The 21,588-nt window shown below is 38.6% G+C and overlaps 1 protein-coding gene across 2 annotated transcripts in view; it reads left to right on the top strand.

Annotated features, from left to right (window-relative positions):
* DCDC1 (doublecortin domain containing 1) overlaps positions 1 to 21,588 on the top strand; it is a 518,812-nt gene that overhangs the window by 62,120 nt on the left and 435,104 nt on the right. For both annotated transcript variants that reach the window (XM_023737954.1, XM_004369746.2), the window contains one exon: positions 11,081 to 11,286. In XM_023737954.1, coding sequence (XP_023593722.1) covers positions 11,081 to 11,286 — 206 coding nt within the window. The remainder of the gene's footprint in view (positions 1 to 11,080; positions 11,287 to 21,588) is intronic.

Raw genomic sequence — 21,588 nt, 5'->3', positions numbered from 1 at the left:
CTGATGCCACGTTCTTCTTCATGTAGTCCATCTTCTTGGATTATTTGCTCAGCATACAGATTGAATAAGTATGGTGAAAGGATAGAACCCCTACGCACACCTTTCTTGACTTTAAACCACACAGTATCCCCTTGTTCTGTTTGAACAACTGTTTCTTGGTCTATGTACAGGTTCCTAATGAGCACAATTAAGTGTTCTAGAATTCCCACTCTTCACAATGTTATCCATAATTTGTTATGATCCACACAGTCGAATGCCTTTGCATAGTTAATAAAACACAGGTAAACATCTTTCTGGTATTCTCTGCTTTCAGCCAGGATCCATCTGACATCAGCAATGATATCCCTCGTTCCACATCCTCTTCTGAATCCAGCTTGAACTTCTGGCAGTTCCCTGTTGATGTACTGCAGCAACCAGTTTTGAATGGTCTTCAGCAAAATTTTACTTGTGTGTGATATTAATGATATTGTTCAATAATTTCCGCATTCTGTTGGATCACCTTTCTTTGGAATGGGTACAAATATGGATCTCTTCTAGTCGGTTGGACCTCTTCTTTCAGTACCATTGGTTCTTGATCATGCGCTACCTCCTGAAATGGTTGAATGTCGACCAATTCTTAGGAGAATTACCTTACATAAAGTAATCTGGCCTTTGTTGTTGGTTGCTGAGAGACAGCCCTTGGAAATTTCCTGAGTACTTGAGGTGCCTTTATTATCTAAGATCTCCAGAAAACACCTGAGGGTTTGTCCAAATGAGGGGGTGGGGGGGCTGGCTAGGCCACAGAGACCCTCAGGTGGCCTGATATCAGTTGACCCCAAGGAGAGAGGAGGACATGGTTCAATTAATCATGCCTATGCAATTAAGCTTCAACATGACCATGCAATGAGGCCTCAATCATGAGTACGTAATGAAGCCAATAAAGGCTGTGGTCCTGGAAGCTCCATGGGCCTTCTGGTTGATGAGAGACATCAGTGCATGGGGAGGGTACATACCCTTTGGGATATGGAAGCTATGCATTAGGAACCCTCCCAGACCTCACACTATGTGTTTCTTCATTTGCATCTTTTTTGCTGTAACAAGCTGTAATTTTAAGTATAGCACTTTTGTGAGTTCTATGAGTAGTTCCAGAGAATCATTGAACCTGAGGGAGTAGTGAGAGCCAGCAGGTCAGAAGTGATGGGGGCTGGGAATGCCTGAGATTATGGCTAGTATCCTCCGGGATAAAGACCCATTGCCAATTGATGTCAAGTCGATTCTGACTCACAGCGACCCTACAGGACACAGTAGAACTGCCCCATAGGGTTTCTAAGACTGCAGTCTTTATGGAAGCAGACTGCCACATGTTTCTCCCGTGGAGGTGGAGCAGCTGGCGGGTTCAAACCACTAGCCTCTCTGTTAGCAACCGAGTGCTTTAATAATTGTGCCACCAGGGCTCCTTGAAGGTAGAGGAACCCCTGAGTTTGTAGCCAGCAGATCAGAAGTGAAAGGAGCATAGGGGAGGGAGCCCCCGAGCTTGTGGATGGCATCCTGGGGTAGTCAAAAAACTCCAAATTTATAGCTAGCAGGGCAGAAGTGAAGGTGTTGTGTGTACCCACAACCTTGTGGCTGGCATCTGAAGTCTTAGGCCTACCTGGCAGTCTGGAGGACTGTGTCCTTTAAGTTTTGAGATCTTACCTAACTCTGAGTGAAGTACTACACGGGCAGCTGGTGTTGGAATTGAACAGAGTAGTTGAAAGTGAGAATTTGTTGTATCTTCATTGTTGGACTCAGGGAAAAAGTGGGTATTTTATATTTGATTGATCCATTTAGTATCTGTTGTAGGGAAAAAATATCAAAGATTAGTAAAGCAAAAAGAAAGTTTTGTTTGGCATATATTCAAGAAGGCAAAAGTGGGAAGTGGACAAGCATGCTGTAAGAGCCATGTATGTCCAAGGAACCTTACAGAGTCATCAGTGTATATTAACATTACAAATGGGCAAAACCATTGAAAGCTTCACCTTTTCACAGATTGGCTGGAAACTGTGATCCTACATTTTGAATCGTCTTTCTCAACAATCATTGGTACAGATTTCAGTAACAACGGTCAGGAGAGTCTTCATTGGTCCAACAAATTTTCCATTTAATAAATGCTAATAGAAAAAGATAAGAGGGGCAAGTCTTTTGTGTTCTGTTTGAATGGTTTATGTGAAAGCTTCCCTAAAAGATATTTTCCAAGATTATCCTAGCTATTGTCTTTATACCTCAGGGCCCACTTGTGAGTCCTTGTGAGTCCAGCTCCAGCTGGGTCACATTCTCTATGCTCAAGATCAGGGAATAATGATTCCAATATTATTTCCTAAATCATATCTTAAGGGATTATTGTACATTATCTTATTTTTCTAATTAAGATAAATAATTTGCAAATTAGATGTCTATAAAGCCCCATTCCAAATAGAAGACTGAGTCTAACGTTTTATAAACATAGCTAAGATTCCAAATGCTGTTAAGATTCCCAGGCTATTATTCAGAACCTTGTGTCCACTCCTGGTTTCCCAGAATAGCTGGCTGGGTTCAGGAAAACAGCAACAATAAAAACAACAACCACATTTGTTCCTACTTTGTTTAGCACTGCCAGGGAATCAAACTACAGTGTGAACCTGGGCAAGTTACTTAACCTCACCAAGCCTCAGTTACCTCATCTGTAAATTAAGCCTAATAGTACCCACCCTCCAGGGTTATTATGAGGAGTAAATAAGATGATATGTATAAAAGTCTGGCATATAACAGGTGCCTAACATACTGTCTTTCCACCTGTTATTTATCTCTTTTCCTTCCTTTCTTCTCTCCCTTTTATAGCCATATTTCTATTACCTTTCACATAGGCTGGGGCACAAATAGCTAGATCTGTGTATTTGCTGATCTGTGATCCTGAGATACATACAACCAAATGAAAATCCTTGCTGAGAAGTTGTGTATACCGCATCATATGGAACTCTGAGTTAGAGGCTTTGAACTCTCACTATATTGTGTTTTTTCCCTTGAGAATTTTTTTCAGGAGTCCAGGTCAAAATCTAGGCTTTATAAAAGGAGCCCCAAGTGGCCTTTCTTTGCTCTGTTCCTTGAGTTGTATTTTAAAATATGTTTATGGCCCAGGGCTAGCCTTAACTTTAAGCTGCCATGACTTATTTAAAGAAAGTTCATAGAAAAGTTCAGGGAAAGAGTGACAACATTTTGATTGGCATAATAGATGGGATGTTTGTAATTTTAATCAAATTTAAATTGAAGACATACTTTAAATAATATGTCAGACTAGTGTTACTGAGTTAAAATCTAATGACAGCCACTGTCATTATTAGTTAAATATAGCCATCATGCCTATGGCAATAAATGATGACACTTAAGAACATGCAGAAACAAAGAACTCATGGATTTAGAGAAAAGGGAGTGACTAGAAACTCAGTTGAATGCAGGAATGTGACCTGGATTTAATCTATTTACCAAACATAGAAGCAATTGTTTTTTGGGCAGATGACATAATTGAATAGAGCAGTATGTTTTCTTACTGTCAGAGCATTTATATTTTATAAACTTATCTTGTGCCCATGAAACGATGTGCTTCTTCATATTTAATGTCATTATCTATACCTATTTGACAGTCAGAGCATTAATGCTTTTTCAAGTTTATTGCCCAACTACAAGAGAATGCATTTTTAAAAAATAAAAGGATTTTTAATAAGTTCATGAATTTGAAGTTTCAAGTTTGCTCCTTTTTTCTGGTGGCAGAAGACAGCATTCTTTCTGCCTCGCACATGCAAGATGGATATAATATGGGAAACCTGGATTTATTTAATTTTATGATAGGCATTGACTTTTTTGAAGTATACTATGAAATGTAATGATAATATAGTTAGACTTCTGACCAGAAGCAAGATAGAAAGTGCTCTATTTTTTAATGATTTGGTTAACAATACAACTATGAAAATAAAATAGACTGTGGCTTCTTCAAAATGAAATATAACCTATGGTTGGGACGTAATGTTCTCCCAATGCCTTAGAAGAAGAAGTAAAGAGGACGATTTGGCAATCCCTGAGGAGCTGGGATATGGCCCTTTGGGGCTGTATTTCCCAAGGTCATGCTAAACCTTAGAGCCTCACTAGAGTGAAGTCATCACCTCCCCATGCTCATTCCAGTGGAGTCTTAATCTACTAAAAAGTACCTGAGGAGAAGGGGACTTGGAAGGGTCTGGTCCTTACTGTTTTGGAACTCATCAGGTGTGGCTAGCAAATTTAGAATAGGGGATGAAGTAATAAGGTGAGGCTAGGGCCCTTCTTTGGCAGTTGGGGGTGTATACAAGGACAGAGACTTTGCTGAGAGTACAATAGACCAACTAGAGATTCTGGAACGCTCTACAGAGATGCTCTAAGGCCACTGGTGTTGAGGTCCTTGCAGGGAAAGGCATTGCATTTAGCCCCACTCTCTGGGGAAACTTCTACTAGTATACTTTTTCTTTGCTCTGAATGTCCCTTTTTGTAATAGTCATCAGATTTGTAATTACTGGTGAAATGTCTGTATTCCCTTCTAGACAAAGTTCTCTCAGGGCAGAAACCATGGCTGTTTTGTTCACCATCATTTTCTGGCACAGGGCCTGGTACTTAATAGATGCTTAATAAATGTTGTTCAATGGATGAATGAAGGACCAAATGAAATAGGTGCCATGGTGAACCATCCATATTCCTAGGAGGTGGCTGTAGGAAGGAAGGGAAAAGACCTCATTAGAGCAGCCTGGTTGGCTGCAAACAGCGAGTGGACATTTAGGAGGAGTATATTAAAAATCTCCTACCCCAAATTCATATGTAGATTTGTGAAGGTTCCCGTTTGGCAGGGGGCCAGAGTAAGCCAGCCCAAAAGTAATTACATTGCAGAGAGGCTAATGGTTATGCTAATGTTTGTCTGAGACCAGACAATGGTCAGAAGTGGAATGCTGGGATAAATGATTATCCCAGGGGCCTATAGATGCCCGGGATCTGAAGTTTTCAGCATTTCCACATCTCCTCTGTCAGGAATGCCCTTTCTTGCCATTCTTTGTCTTCAACTCCTACTACCCTTTCTTAGGGGATGAGAGGGGCTTTCTTGTTCATTTAACATTTCTCTTTGTATTCCTCATAGTACCTTGCATGGACTAGGTGCTTATTAACTATTTTTGAAAGTAAGGAAGAAAGAGGAGATAATGTGATCCTTGTGAAGGTGCAGGGCTATTGCCCACCCTTGTTTGTTGCCAATGGATGTGTGGGGCTGGATCCACCCTTTTCTTATTTCACCACTGGGGGCATGTTGCTCTTTTCTCATTTTTACAAAGATACCAGATAGCTTCAGCCCTGGGAGGGTGCCAGGATTTTGAGATGAGAAAGTTACTGGAGGGCAGAAATGTATAAAGTTTTTCTTGGTGATGGCGAATATGTTTTCCTAGAAGTTCCAAGTGGATTTAGATGTTAGATGGCATTAAGGTTCTTGTTTTAATACTTTGCCTGTCACCCTGCTCCGCATATCCTACAGTCCCACCACCATTTGATTGCTGTCTCATGCTACCCTATGGCAACCCTATAGGACTGAGTAGAACTGCCTGATACGGTTTCCAAGGAGCGGCTGGTGGATTCAAATGGCTGTCCTTTTGGTTAGCAGCCTACCTCTTACCCACTGCGCCACCAGGGCTCCATCATAATAAAACCAAATAATAAAACCAAACCCAAACCAAATTCATAATAAAACCAAAACCAAACCAAACCCGTTGCCATCGAGTCGATTCCAACTCATAGCAATCCTAAAGGACAGAACTGCCCCACAGGGTTTCCAAGGAGCACCTGGTGCATTCGAACCGCTAACCTTTTGGTTAGCAGCCATAGCTCTTAAATTCATAAGAAGTGGTATTAAATTAAATATCTATTAATTGAATTACTTAAACGCATAAGAAGACTTAACATTTAGTAACTACACTGTTGTTGTTGTTATGTGCTGTCAAGTCGGTTCTGACTCATGGTGACCCCATGTACTACAGAATGAAACACTGCTCAGTCCTGCGTCGTCCTCACAATCAATGTTATGCTTGAGCCCATTGTTGCAGCCACTATCTCAGTCCACCTCATTGAGGGTCTTCTTTTTTTTTGCTGACCCTCTACTTTACCAAGCATAATGTCCTTCTCCAGGGACTGATCCCTCCTGATAACATGTCCAAATATGTGAAAAGCAGTCTCTCCATCCTTGCTTTTAAGGAGCATTCTGGTTGTACTTCTTCCAAGACAGATTTGTTCTTTCTTTTGACAGTCCATGGTATATTCAATATTCTTCATCAACACCACAATTCAAAGGCATCAATTCTTCTTCAGTCTTCCTTATTCATTGTCCGGCTTTCACGTGCATATGAGGTGATTGAAAACACCATGGCTTGGTCTGGCACACCTTAGTCTTCAAGGTGACATCTTTGCTTTTCAACACTTTAAAGAGGTCTTTTGCAGCAGATTTTCCCATTGCAATGCATCTTTTGATTTCTTGACAGCTGCTTCCATGGGGGTTGATTGTGGAAGTAACTACACTATGTGTTGTGAAATGGTCCATACCCTGAAGCAAAGTAATAAGAAATACAAAACTTGTTCTCACCTTCTAAGGGTTTAAGTATAGAATCAGAAATAGGATATATATTTATAAAACATTTTTGTAATAATTTCCTTACCACCTAGCATAGTGCCTGGTATGTTGTAGGTTCTCAAACATTATTGAATGAATGAATGTATAGGTGAGTGCTACAGCCTGCAAATGCACTAAGGGTTTAGAGAGATGACAGATCATTGAGGGCTGGAGCAACAGAGAAGATTTTTAACTGGATCTTGAAGAAGGACTCAAGTTTGAATAGGTGAGGGATGGAGTTAAGAATGAACATGGTATGCCCAAGGGATAATGAACAAACTAGGGTAAGATAAGACCAGGAATTTTGTGTGAGGGGGTGTGGGGGTGATGGTGAGGGATTAGACTGTCAGTATGCTCCCTTGTTAATTTAAGTTTAAGGGAAGGGACTATGGCTTTTTATGTTTTTAGCAGAGTCTAGCATGTAGGAGAGACTCCATTAGTATTTGTTGACCACTTAAGTGACAGACAGACTGACTGACTGGCTGGCTTGTAGAAAACTGCAAGGGCTAGCTCCGAGAGCTTTCTTTGGGCAATAAAATTGATTGTAAAAATGGTGTGGGGGAGGTGTCTGACCTCCTCCACTCCAACAAGGAGGAAGGAGAACCAAGATCAACAGCCCAAGGCCAATTCCTATGAGGTGGAGGTCAGACATGCCTCTTCTCTCCACCATCTCTACCAATTCTGACACCAACTCTCCCTCCCACAGCACTCTCTACTGGGTTCGATAATTCATTGCAATGGCCACACAGAACTCACAGACCATACTCATAATTATGGGGTTTATTAGGGAAGTAACAGTTACAATTCAGGCTCAAGGACACTCAGGATATACTTCTTGCATCAGGATAGCCTCTCTCCAGCTGTGGTTGCAGGCATGCCTCGCCCTCACCCTCAGTCTCTGCCCAAAGGCACTCAACTTTGTCTCTTCATAGGCTGAAAAGCCCAACCCACTGTCTCCTGCTGCTGGGTCTCTCCTGCTGGTCTCTCCTTCCTGGGTGGTGAACTCCTCCTCTCTGCTCTGGAATTGTTTTTTTTTTTTTTTAAGACAAAATGGAACAGTCCCCTTGGTGGGCCAAAATTATCTTATTTGCACCGCCCGACCCAATCACCTCTGTTGGAGTCACAAGACCATGGCTAGAAAAGCCAAAAGTAATTAATCACACTGCACTGATGTTTTAGGAAAATCCAGCCTCACTTGGAGTATAGAATGTCAGATGTGATGGAAAGGAATCAAATGCCATTAGGAAGTTCTTGCAGATAATAGGAGGCTAGGAGAGAAATCTAGGGGCTGTGGTGGTGCAATGGTTAAGCACTTGGCTGCTAACTGAAAGTTTGGTGGTTTGACTCCACCAGCAGCTCCACGAAAGAAAAGACCTGGCAATCTGCTCCTATAAAGATTACAGCCTAGGAAACCCTATGGGGCAGTTCTACTCTGTCCTATATGGTCATTATGAGTTGGAATCAACTCTATGGCACACAGCAACAACATGAGAAAACGGACAAGTGGGGTCTGGTTGGGAATTAAAAGGACGATCGTTTTAGGAGATACTGTGAAGAAAAAATAGCTGAGAGTTAAGCTTCCCTTTTTCACTCTGTCTCAGGTCAGGTTCCCTAGATCAAATCCTGACATGAGGATTTCTGTGCACGGGACTTAGTGAGAGAATGATCTCAGGTGAAACCTATAAGGGAGTAAGGGAAGCAGCACAGAGCAGAGGAAGAAGCTCAGCAAAGCTCTGAGTTCAGTTGAAGTCTATTGCAGTGTGAATGACACCGCAGTGTTATCCCTCCTTGGGGCACAAGGACTGGCCTTTTTGTTCCCCAATCAATCAGACATTGGCTCTGGGCTGTGTCTCTGGTAGGAAGAAGGAGATCATAACCTAATAGGCATTTCCTGATGAGATGCATGGCTCCCTCCAGCCCAGGGAAATTCTCAGGAGAAGGGTACAACTTGAGATGTTAGCAGTCAGGACTCACTGGAGTCTGGGTGCACTAACCTGGTAAAGGGAGTCTTAATGGTGTACCAACAATGTCTACTACAGTCTGCTGTAGTCTATTCTTCATATAGCACGCTGCTGAGAACCTTCCAATAGCTTTTCATCACATTCAGAATAAAACCCAATCCCTTTATCCTGGCCTACACAATCTGGCCCTTCTCTACCTCTTCTATCCAAACTTACTTAATTTTTTTTTCTCAAACATGTCAAGCTCATCTCACCTCAAAACCTTTGTGCTTAGTTTCACTCTGCCTGACTACTTTTCCCTTCAGATTAATATACTCTAGATCTTGATAATACCAAAACCAAACCCATTGCTGCCGACTCGGTTCTGACTCATAGCAACCCTATAGGACAGAGTAGAACTGCCCCATAGAGTTTCCAAGGAGCGACTGGTAGATTCGAACTACCAATTTTTTAGTTAGTAGCTGAGGTCTTAACCACTGTGCCACGAGGGCTCTGAGCTTGATAATCGGTTGGATTTCAAGGAGCTAACATTATGAGTGACTTCATTCACTGTGTTAGGTACTTTTACATACAAGATATTATTTAATCCTTATAAGATGTAAAGTTAGGCCCACTAGCTGCCTTGAAAACCCTCTATGGAGCAGTTCTACTCTGCACACATGGGGTCACCATGAGTCAGAATCGACGCCATGGCAACTAACAACAACAATCTGAGATTTAGGGAAGTATAACTCATCCAGGGTCACTAAGTAGCAAAGTTGGAATTCAAACCTAGATATGTTGAAAGCAGAGTTCATACCCTTTCTACTATTCAAAAGCATTTAGGGGGCATCCAGATTGTGGTTAAACTCCCATCAAACTGCAAGAATTCATTAACTGCCAGCTCACTTTTCTGATTCTAATTTTTATCAACTTCAGTTTACAGAATGACAAAATATAGAAATTTATTTCTGTTTAAACAAAACATTTTTTTCTATATTCTTAAAATCACATCTATATTCTTAAAATCTTTTAGTTTTTAATTTATTCTGTAAGTTTTGTTCATAGTTCTGCCCACTTGTATATGTGTTTGTGTGAGAGAAAGAATGAGAAAGGGAGAGAGTGAGTTTTTGAACATTTAATGTAGCTGTTCTGAGACTTGAAGGTTATTTACTTATATTTCATATCAGTGTGAGCAGCTTTTATGTAAAGTACTATTTATAGGTCAAAGAGGCAATGCTTCTTTCAAGATAAGTGCTAAGAGAGAACGGTTATTTGGAAATTTGGGCAAATAAATGCAGCTATTTTCAGTTATATGTAAATAAAATTATGCTTTGCTCGTTAGGACAAATACAGAGCAGATGAGGGAGGGATTATTGTATTTTTATAATTTATGTGAAAAGAATATATAATCTAAGACAAAATTGAATGCACAAATAAAATAAATAGCTCAGGTGCAAATAATTTATTTATGAAATGAAAACTCTTGAAAAGAGTGTATTGCTGACAGCAGCTTAATATGCAATATACCACGCTCTTGTTCTTACCCTTACATTTTCAAAGTCATACATAGTAATTTAGTTGCACTCCCATTAATATTAGTGGGAGTTCTGAAACAAATTCCTGCACATGTCTTTGAAAATGTATGGGTCAAAGTAAACTGTTAATGAAAAACCATTTTTTATTTTTAGTGAAATAGCTTGAATCTCTCATGAAGGATGTCCTAGAAGACACCTTCATTCTAGTCACAGGAGAAGAATTATAGTATAAAGTTACTATTTGGAGGTTGTCATCTTTAACGTGACCAAAAACAAAAAACAAAAAAAATAAACCCATTGCTGTTGAGTCTATTCTGACTCATTGTGACCCTATAGGACAGAATACAACTGCCCCATAGGGTTTCCAAGGCTGTAGATCTTTATGGAAGCAGACTGCCACATCTTTCTCCTGTGGAGCAGCTGGTGGGGTTGAACCACTGACCTTTGGGTTAGCAGCTGAGCGCTTAACCACTGTGCCACCAGGGCTTCTCTTTAAGGTGACATGGATAAGAAATCATATTAAAAAGAAAACAGTATTCCCCCAACCCTAAAGAACACAAAAGTTCAGAAATCATGTTGTTTTATAGTAAGCAAAGGACATTGGACCGTTTCGATGGGTGAGAAGCTGGGTGCATCTGATCATTGATAGAGGCATGCTAAGGTGAATTTTAATTAGGACTAAATTGTGGTATTACTCTTTCATACCCCGAACATCTGTTCCCTTCAGAAATGATGATTTATGCAGGCTATCAGTGCAGACAGCTTGCTACAGCTTATGTCACGGTTAGTGGGAAGCTGGTGGTGGCATTTCAGAAAACCAGCATCTAAATGGAGACTGGCCAGCGTATATGATATAGGTGAGGGAGGAGGGGAAGCAGAATGTGTCCATTTTTAATTTTGAAGCCAAATATTGACTTGGTTTTTTGAAAAAAATTATCTTCTAGACCATCTGTTGTTAATGAAGAAAGTAACTTGGACAATGAATGGGCTGATGCTTCCTACTGAAGTCAAAAGACGGAAAACCAAGACTGTTCTTTCTATTAGAATGAAGAAACTTACTGAGAAGACCTCAATCCGAATTCTGTTTTTTCAGAATGGCATGGGGCAGGATGGGCATGAGATTACAGTGGGAAAGGAAACAATGAAAAAGGTAATTTTGTGTTCATTATTGAAGTATGAATTAAATTTCAAAGTTTTTATGGCTTTTTAAAATGCAGTCGATTTAGACGTATGGTTTTCTTTCCTTTCTAAATACCGCTGTCAATTAATATCCTGTGAAATGTTGAGAAGGCATTATATAGAACTCAAAACTCAGCTGTTCAGAAGTGTGCTTATTGCACTAAGAACATAAATGACAATAGCACTGCTGAGATATTTCTGGAAATTATTTGGCTAACATAGCTGGCAATTTACCTAGTTAAAAGTTATGTTTATGTAGAGCTGAACATTCTAGTTTGTTACAGTATTTTATAAGATATTTAGACTGAAGCCGACCTAACCTAGCTACAAATCTCAAATCTGCCTGCTTCCATGTAGAGTAGTATTAAGACCTAAAAGCATCCCTGCTCCTTGAAAGAATAAGCAAAGTCAAAAACAATTAAAATTCAGTTTAAAAGTATCCATATAAATTTAAAAAAATGAATCTGCATTGACCTAAGAAAAATCATGTGATAATCAAGTAAGCTTTTAAAAAGAAATGTAAAAGTATTTCTTGTCATATGAATGCGTTTTTAAGATGGTGCTTGCACTTCCTACCTATTAAAAAAAAAGGAGGAACTAATGGGAATTTGAAAAAAACAAAACAAAAACTTTTTACAGAGAAAGATTTTGAACCAATCTTAAAGAAGTTTCATAATAATAAATAATAACTAAAATTTATTAAAGATGTATTAGTGAGAGAGCAAAACATAACCAAACTCTCTAGGTTGGAATCCTGGCTTCACCATTCACTAGCTGTGAGACCTTGGACAGCGTAGCTTCTCTGAGTTTCAGTATCTTCACCTGAAAAATAGGGGTAACAATAATGCCTACCTCCTAGAGTTGTTATGTGTATTAAATGTGATATTATTCATAAAGTACAATGCACAGCACCTGAAAGTTCTCAATAAATGTTTACAATTCTTACCTTTAGGACTGATAAATACATTTCTACTAGTTAGAAAATATATTTCTTATTATTGAGAAACATTTATCATGAAATCAAGATAGATGTAAATTATTTTTGTTATACTAGACTTTGTCAAATTGAATATTACTTGAAACAAGTGAATAGTTGACAAGATATTTGAAATTTCTGTTGTAAAAATATCTACTTATGTATATATTTATTTGAATGATTTTTTTTAATAACCACAAATAGGTAAGAGCATTTACTGAGAATCTGGGAAACCCAGGTTTTATTTCCTTCTTATCTGCAGATTTGGATTATGAGTAAAACAAGGGATATTACATACCAGAGCAAATTGCTAAGGCAAGTTGTAACATCTTCCCTGGAGATTTTGAGAAATAGAGAAGATGGACATATCTCTTGGATTGTTAAAATGCAGTCATTCTTAGAGATAGAAGCTAGATTAGATAAGCTCTTGAGTTCACTTCAGTTCAACCTCTGTAATTCTATGCCTCTGTGATAAAATTGAGGTAACAGTCACTCTTACAGATTACATGTTCTTAGATGAAAGGTTGAGTGTAAATAAAAATGTGACTGCTATTTTGCTTTTTGACTCTAGAAAGCAATTTATTTAAAACTGGCTTATCAAAGAAGTCTTAGCTTTTTTTTTTTGTTTTTCTTACAATTTGTAGACTTAAAGAATTTTTAGTTTGTAAAACTCATGATAAGATTTGATTCAGTAATAAATGTATTTGTAAATATTCGTCTAAGTATCACAGTATCACTTTTAAGAATGAGGTAAAGGAGAAGAGGTGCCCGAATGCTGATTTTTGGTTGTCAGTAAGAACTTTTTGGAAGGGAAAAATAAGGTAGCTAATTATTTTGGAAATAAAGTTTAAAATTTGAAAGCTTTGTTGATAATCCCAAGATAAGGCCCAGTTTCTAGACTTAATACCAAGTAAGTGGATTATAAAGGTGGCATAGTCACAGGAGAAATGCAAATTATTTTCTCTTTTATGATAAAAATTAGGAATGTTAGGGACTAATAGCTATTTTTGGAGCCCTGGTGGTGCAGTGGTTAAGAGCTTGGCTGCTATCCAAAAGGTTAACAGTTCGAATCCACCAGCTGCTCCTTGGAAACCCTGTGGGACAGTTCTCCTCTGTCCTGTAGGGTTGCTGTGAGTCAGAATTGATTCGATGGCAATGAGGTTAATAGCTATTTTTAGGTTATTACTAAATAATGTAAAACTGAGGTAGAATGTTAAGGACTCTGATATGATGAAGGTTATCACAGTGGGATAAGCAGAGAATTATTGACAATAGGTAGTAAAATAAGATAGCTACAATATAAAAGTCCTCCCTGAGCTCAGAATGGAGCCAAGGGGAAAGAACTGTATTATAATCATAAGTGGGAAATCAAAAGGAAATCCATGTATTTATTTTATGAAGTTAAGTAATGAAGAAATTTGAAATGAGGGCAAAGTGATGCATTTTTTCACTAAACTCTGGAATGCTACAACTGTGGCACATCCCTTTGAAACTTAAATTAGATGGTTTTAGGTTTACTTTGAATGTTTTTAGTAATCACACAGCACTTGCTACTCTGTGATATAAGCTAAACATATATATCCATGAGTTGAAAAACGTGTTAAGAAAAATTTGTGGGCGCAAGATACAAAGTTAATGGGAATTGAAGAAGGCCTGCTACAGATATATAGCTTTTTAAGGTTAGCACTGTGGTGGACAAGTTTTATTCTTACCCAAATATCTTTGGGAATTATTGTCAGAGAAGTGGCATTAAACTGTGAGGATTATTGTAAAATCCAGGATAGCATCTCCTTGTTGAAAAACATTTTGTTTTCTCAGTAGTTCACAATTATATATTTATTCATTCATTTGTTTTTGCATGGTTTTCTATGTACTATCACGCATGGGCATGAAATTACAGTGGGGAAGAAAACAATGAAACAGGATAAGAAATGAATGAAATGATTAAAAAGACCACAGTCATCTTGCTCCAGTTTGAACTGATTGCTTGCTCCCTGTGCTGTCTATCCTGGGATTGCCCATCACCATCAACCTGGGAAATATCTTTCCCTCTCTCCAGTGCTGGATCCTTCTTTGCTAGTTCCCTAGTCTCCCTCTTTCTTCACTTACTCTATTATACACATATTCCAATGGTTTCCTAAGAAAGAGAACATGGGAAGTATATTTTTTGAGATCTTGGGAAATCATTTTTTTCCTTCTGTAATTATAAAGATATTGCTCCAAATGCCTTTTTGTCTCCATTGTTGTTGAGAAGTCTGATACCATACTGATTCCTTATCCATTGTAGATGACCTGCTTTTCATTTTTCCTCTCCGAAAATTTTTAGAATTATCTCTTTGTTCCCAGTGTTCAAAAGTTTTTCCAAGGTGTGCTTCATACTCAGAATGTCTTTTCAGTCTGAAAAGTCTCATCCTCTTCTGGGAAGTTTTCATGAATTATTTCTTTGCTAATACGATTATCCTCAACTTTCTCTGTTTGGATTTTATGGAACTGCTACTATTTAGATGTTTGATCTCCTGAACTAAACTCCTAATTATCTTAACTGGGAGATTTCCTTATCTTTATCTTCCAACCCAATGAATTTTTCACGTCTTCTCCCTGCACTCTCTTTTCCTCTAGGTAGTTGTTTTTCTTTGTCTTTTATGTTAGAGTCTTTCCTTAAATATGTGTTAATCCATTATTAATATTTAAAAGTGAACAACTATAAAACTGATTGAAAAGTAAGTGAGCACAGATGTGTCTTGCTGAATGATGGGTTTCATTGGAGAGTGGTTTGACTAGACTTTTTCTTTAAGGGAACCCCTAATCAACAGTGTCATGGATTGAATTGTGTCCCCCAAAAATATCTGTCAACTTGGCTAGGCCATGATTCCCAGTATTTTGTGATTATCCACCATTTTGTCATCTGGTGTGATTTTTCTATGTGTTGTAAATCCTATCACTATGATGTTAATGAGATGGATTAGCAGCAGTTATGTTGGTGAGATCTACAAGATTAGATTGTGTCTTAAGCCAGTCACTTTTGAGATATAAGAGAAAGTAGTGAGCAGAGAGACAGGGGGACTTCATACTACCAAGAAAGCAACACTGAGAGCACAGTGCATCCTTTGGACCTGGGGTCCCTGTGCCTGAGAAGCTCCTAGACCAAGGGAAGATTGATGACAAGGACCTTCCTCCAGAGCCGACAGAAAGAGAAAGGCTTCCCTTGGAGCTGGAACCCTGACTTTGAACTTCTAGCCTACTAGACTGTAAGAGAATAAATTGCTTTTTGTTAAAGCCATCTGCTTGTGGTATTTCTGTTTTAGCAGCACTAGATGACTAAGACAAATAGTGTCTGTAGTTCTTTTCTCTGGGGCTTGTCAGTTTCACCAGATGGAATCTGCCAATCTGAGCATTCTAGTAGCCAAAGTGGAGAGATGGGCTTGGGGGCTCACTTTTCTATAAGCTACCCTCATCCTCAGCTCTGCCTGGTTCCTCTGGTTCTAGAGTTTCTCTGGTTTAGCCTTTCCAGAGAACAAATCTGTCTTCTTATCTCACAGAAGAGGTGGTGTTGCCCAGATGCTTGGTGTGGGGGGAGGAGTTACAGAGGTTTAACTGCTTTTTGTAGAAATGTTCAGCTTCTTTTCAGCCTTATTTTTAGAGGTACATAATGGCTCAAATTCCTAAGCCTTTCTGGGTTTTGCAAGACAAATCAAATTTACTTCTGCTAGCTTAAGTTTCAACTTTTTCTGGTGCTAAAAGATATACCACTTAATTATCTGCCTCTGGCTTCCAGAATTTTTGTTACTGTTTTCTCTTCTCTGGTTCTTTTTTTTTTTTTAATGGCAAGTGTCAATATTTTATTTAATATTAATAAATCTAATTTTTTAGAAAGAAAATAATAATTCTAGTATTCTCTTCCTCCCCTAATGAATTCCTGTTCTTCACAATGTTATCCATAATTTGTTATGATCCACAAAATCAAATGCCTTTGCATAGTCAATAACACACAGATAAACATCTTTCTGGTATTCTCTGCCTTCTGCCAAGATCATCTGACATCAGCAGTGATATGCCTTATTCCACGTCCTCTTCTGAATTCAGCTTCAATTTCTGGCAGTTCCCTGTCGATGTACTACTACAACCATTTTTGAATTATCTTCAGCAAAATTTTGCTTGTGTGTGATATTGATGATATTGTTCTATAATTTCCACATTCTGCTGGATCACTTTTCTTTGGAATGGGCACAAATATGGATCTCTTCCAGTCAGTTGGCCAGGTAAGGCCATCTTCCAAATTTCGTGGCATGGAGAAGTGAGCACTTACTTCAGCATTGCGTCCGGTTGTTGAAACATCTCAGTTGGTATTCTATCAGTTCCTGGAGCCTTGTTTTTCGCCAATGCCTTCAGTGCAACTTGGATTTCTTCCTTCAGTACCATTGGTTCTTGATCATATGCTATCTCCTGCAATGGTTGAACATCGACTAGTTCTTTCTGGTACAGTGATTTTGTGTATTCATTCCATCTTCTTTTGATGCATCTTGAGTCATTTAATATTTTGCCCATAGAATCCTTCAAAATTCTAACCTGAGGCTTGAATTTTTTCGTTAGTTCTTTCAGCTTGAGAAGTGCTGAGCATGTTCTTCCCTTTTTGCTTTCTAACTCCAGGTCTTTGCACATTTCATTATAATACTTTGTCTTCTCAAGCCGCCCTTTGAAATCTGTTCAGTTCTTATAGTTCATCATGTCTTCCATTTGCTTTAGCTACTCTATGTTTAAGAGCAAGTTTCAGAGTCTCTTCTGACATTCATTTTGGCCTTTTCTTTCTTTCCTGTCTTTTGCTTTCTTCATGCATGATGTCCTTGATGTCATCCCACAGCTCGTCTGGTCACCGGTCATTAGTGTTCAATGAGTCAAATCTATTCTTGAGATGGTCTCTAAATTCAGGCGAGATATACTCAAGGTTGTGCTTTGGCTCTCATGGACTTGGTTTAATTTTCTTCAGCTTCAACCTGAACTTGCAGATGAGCAATTGATGGTGTATTTTGCAGTCTGCCCCTGGCCTTGTTCTGACTGATGATCCTGAGCTTCTCCATTGTCTCTTTTCACAGGTATAGTAGATTTATATCTATATATTCCATCTGACAAAGTCCACATGTATAGTTGTCATTTATATTGTTGAAAAAAGATATTTCCAATCAATAGATCATTGGTCTTGCAAAATTTTTTCATGTGATTTCCAGTGTTGTTTCTGTCACCAAGGCCATATTTTCCAACTACTGATCCTTCTTCCTTGTTTCCAATTTTTGCATTCCAATCACTAGTAATTATCAGTGCATCTTGATGCATGTTTGATCAATTTAAGACTGCAGAAATTGGTAAAAATTTTCAATTCCTTTGTTTTTGACACTAGTGATTGGTGTGTAAATTTGAATAATAGTTGTATTAACTAGTCTTCCTTGTAGGCATATGGCTATTATCCTATCACTGACAATGTTGTACTTCAGAATAGGTCTTGAAATGTTCTTTTTGATGATGAATGCGACACCATTCCTCTTCAATTCGTTGTTTCTGGCATAGTAGACAACATGATTATCCAATTCAAAATGGCCAGTGCAAGTCCATCTCAGCTCACTAATGCCTAGGATATCGGTGTTTATGTGTTCCATTTCATTTTTGGCGATTTCCAATTTTCTTAGATTCATACTTCGTACATTCCACGTTCTGATTATTAACGGATGTTTGTATCTGTTCATTCTCATTTTGAATTCTGCCACATAAGCAAATGAAGATCCTGAAAGCTTTACTCCGTCCCCATCATTAAAGTGGACTCTGCTTTGAGGAGGCAGCTCTTCCCTAGTAGTATTTTGAGTGACTTCTAGCCTGAGGGGCTCATCTTCTGGCACTATATCAGACAGTGTTCCACTGCTATTAATAAGGTTTTCGCTAGCCAATTTTTTTTAAAAAGCAGACCACCAGGTGTACACTTAAATGTGCAGGACCTGTACATACACCAAGAGGCAGTTGTTTGAACAGAGCAAGGGGATATAGTGTGGTTTAAAATCAGGAAAGTTGTGCATCAGTGTTGTATCCTTTCACCATACTTATTCAATCCATATGCTGAGTAAATAATCTGAGAAGTGGGACTATATGAAGAAGAACATGGCATCAGGATTGATGGAAGACTCATTAACAAGACTCATTATCTGTGATATGCAGATGACACAACCGTGCTTGCTGAAAGCAAAGAGAACTTGAAGCACTTACTGATGAAGATCAAAGACCACAGCCTTCAGTATGGATTAAACCTCAGTATTAAGAAACAAAAGTCCTTACAACTGGACCAAAAAGCAACATCATGATATATGGAGAAAAGATTAAGGTTGTCAAGGATTTCATTTTACTTAGATCCACAATCAATGCCCAGGGAAGCAGAAGTCAAGAAATCAGACGATGTATTGCATTGGGCAAATTTGCTACAAAAGACCTCTTTAAAGTGTTAAACCGCCACGCATCTGTCAGTTTGTCATATTGTGGGGGCTTGTGTGTTGCTGTGATGCTGGAAGCTATGTCACCAGCAGAGTCACCCACGGCTGACAAGTTTCAGCTGAGCTTCCAGACTAAGACAGACTAGGAAGAAGGATTCGTAGTCTACTTCTGAAAAGAATTAGCCAATGAAGACCTTATGAATAGCAGTGGAACATTGTCTGATACAGTGCCAGAAGATGAGCCCCTCAGGTTGGAAGGCACTCAAAATATGACTGGGGAAGGGCTGCCTCCTCAAAGTAGGGTCGACCTTAATGACATGGATGGAGTTGAGCTTTCGTGACCTTCGTTTGCTGATGTGGCATGACTCAAAATTAGAAGAAACAGCTGCAAACAACTATTAGTAATTGAAAGGTGGAATGCATGAATGCTCCTTAGAAGCAAGGATGGCGAGATTACGTCTCACAGACTTTGGACATGTTGTCAAGAGGGATCAATCCTTGGAGAAGGACATCATGCTTGGTGAAGTAGAGAGTCAGTGAAGAAGAGGAAGGCCCTCAACAAGATGGACTGACACAGTGGCTGCAACAGTGGGCTTAAGTATAGCAATGATTGTGAGGATGGCGCAGCACTGGGCAGTGTTTCGTTCTATTGTACATAGGGTCGCTATGAGTTGGAATTGCCTCGGTGGCACCTAACAAGAAGACAGTGTTAAAAACCAAAGATGTCACTTTGGGGACTAAGGTGCACCTGACCCAAGCCATGGAATTTTCAGTTACCTCATATGTATGGACAATGAATAAGGAAGACTGAAGAAGAATTGATGCCTTTGAATTATGGTATTGGTGAAGAATATTGAATATACCATGGATTGCCAGAAGAACAAACAAGTCTATCTTGAAAGAAGTACAGCCAGAATGCTCCTTTGAAGAGAGAGAATGGCAAGACTTGTCTTACATACTTTTGGCATGTTATCGGGATGGACAAGTCCCTGGAGAAGGACATCATACTTGGTGTTATGGGTTGAATTGTGTCCCCCCAAAATTATGTGTCAGCTTGGCTAGTTCCTGATTCCCACTATTGTGTGATTGTCCACCATTTTGGTTTTGGAGTGGCTGGGAATCTGCATTTCTTTCTTTTTTTGTGTGCTTTAGGTGAAAGGAATCTGCTTTTCAACGATATATCCCCCTCTGAAGTTTGCAAACTCTTGTTCTGATGTTCCAAAACTTCGAAGTTACTAATTGATGGAAATCTTTATGTCTTCTTTCTTGTTTGTTCTCCTGTACTTCTTATGTAGTATGAGAGGAAGAAAATACGTTGTGGGACAGACAAAAAAGGCTCTGGGAAATTAGATCACTAGTGCTATATTAGAGCTAGTATAGGGAGTCCAGAAATCTGGAAGAGGAAAATATTCACAAGTTAGCAGGAAGGAAATAGTGTATGTGTAGTAAACCTAACTGTGTTGTTGTTAGGTGCTGTTGAATTGATTTTTGGCTCATAGCAACCCCATGTGACAGAGTAAAACTATCCTATTGGGTTTTCTAGGCTGTAGTACTTACAGGAGCAGATTGTCAGGTCTTTCTCCCGCAAAGCTGCTAGGTAGGTTCGAACTGCCAACCTTTTGGTTAGCAGCTGAGGGCTTAACTGTTGTACCACTAGGGCTCCTAAACCCCAACTTAGAAAAAAAAATCCCTTAATATTTGTGTGTAAACATATTTAATCATAAATACTTTTCCCTGTTACTGAAAAACCACGTAAGTATTGAGGGAATTACTCATACATGACTGCCAAGATATAATAATAATGGAGTTTATCAGATGCCTTTAAAGCAAAGAAAAATCTAGGCTTCTATGATGTTTACCATTTGGCGCAGTGGTTAAAGCACTCAGCAGCTAACCAAAAGGTTGAGATTTCAAACCCACCAGCCACCAGCGGGAGAAGCATATGGCAGTCTGCTTCCATAAATATTTACAGCCTCAGAAATCCTGTGGGGCAGTTCCACTCTGTCCTATAGGGTCAGTATGGGTCAGAATCAATCTGATGGCAATGATTTTTGTTTGTTTTTTGGAATTTGAAAAATAACACCATAAGCTTAAATAACAACAACAACCAAAAAAAAAAACTTCAAGAAAAATTTCAGGATTAAGAAATTCTCAATTCAATTGAAAAAAATGCAGTATGATCACATGATTATAGAATGTTTACCCACAAATCATTAAATTTAACAACAGATTTTTCTAATAGTTTTGGTGAAATAATTTAGAGAACATTTTAAGAGATTTAAAAAGAGAGCCCCTGGAATAGCAAAATTTGACTGAAGATGCTCAACATGGATTCTGACAGGGGAGGTCATGTATAATTAGTATATTGGAAGTTCTTTAAAGACCTTTTCATGAAATAGAGGAAAAGTCCATTGGCACTGATAATAATTATTATTCCTGTTACTGTTATTTTAAAAATTAATATTTACACTAGGGATTGACATCTGATTTAAAAAAAGGGGAGCAGATTTTTAAACTACATGACTTAATAATATGATTTATTCTCAAGAGGCCATGGATAGCCAATTGTCTTCTTTTTATTTAATGTGAACTTATGGGGTTATACAATTTGACTATTTTAGAATATCTTGCATAATTATTCAGTAGTCAGTTTTTTCCCAAATGAAATCTCCAAGAAAACAAAATGTGAATTTCCTCAACTAAAAAAAAAAAAGAAAAGAAAAAGACAGAAAAAGAATATTCAGTCTAAAGATTTATTTACTTTCCTGATGATAGTTAAAGATAGTCCCTACATTAATTATAGGTAGTTAAGACATAAACATGATATGTG

This window comes from Trichechus manatus, unplaced genomic scaffold, assembly GCF_000243295.1.
Source record: "Trichechus manatus latirostris isolate Lorelei unplaced genomic scaffold, TriManLat1.0 scaffold00006, whole genome shotgun sequence".
In the NCBI taxonomy this organism is placed as follows: Eukaryota; Metazoa; Chordata; class Mammalia; order Sirenia; family Trichechidae; genus Trichechus; species Trichechus manatus.
This window is presented reverse-complemented; position numbering and strand designations above follow the sequence as displayed.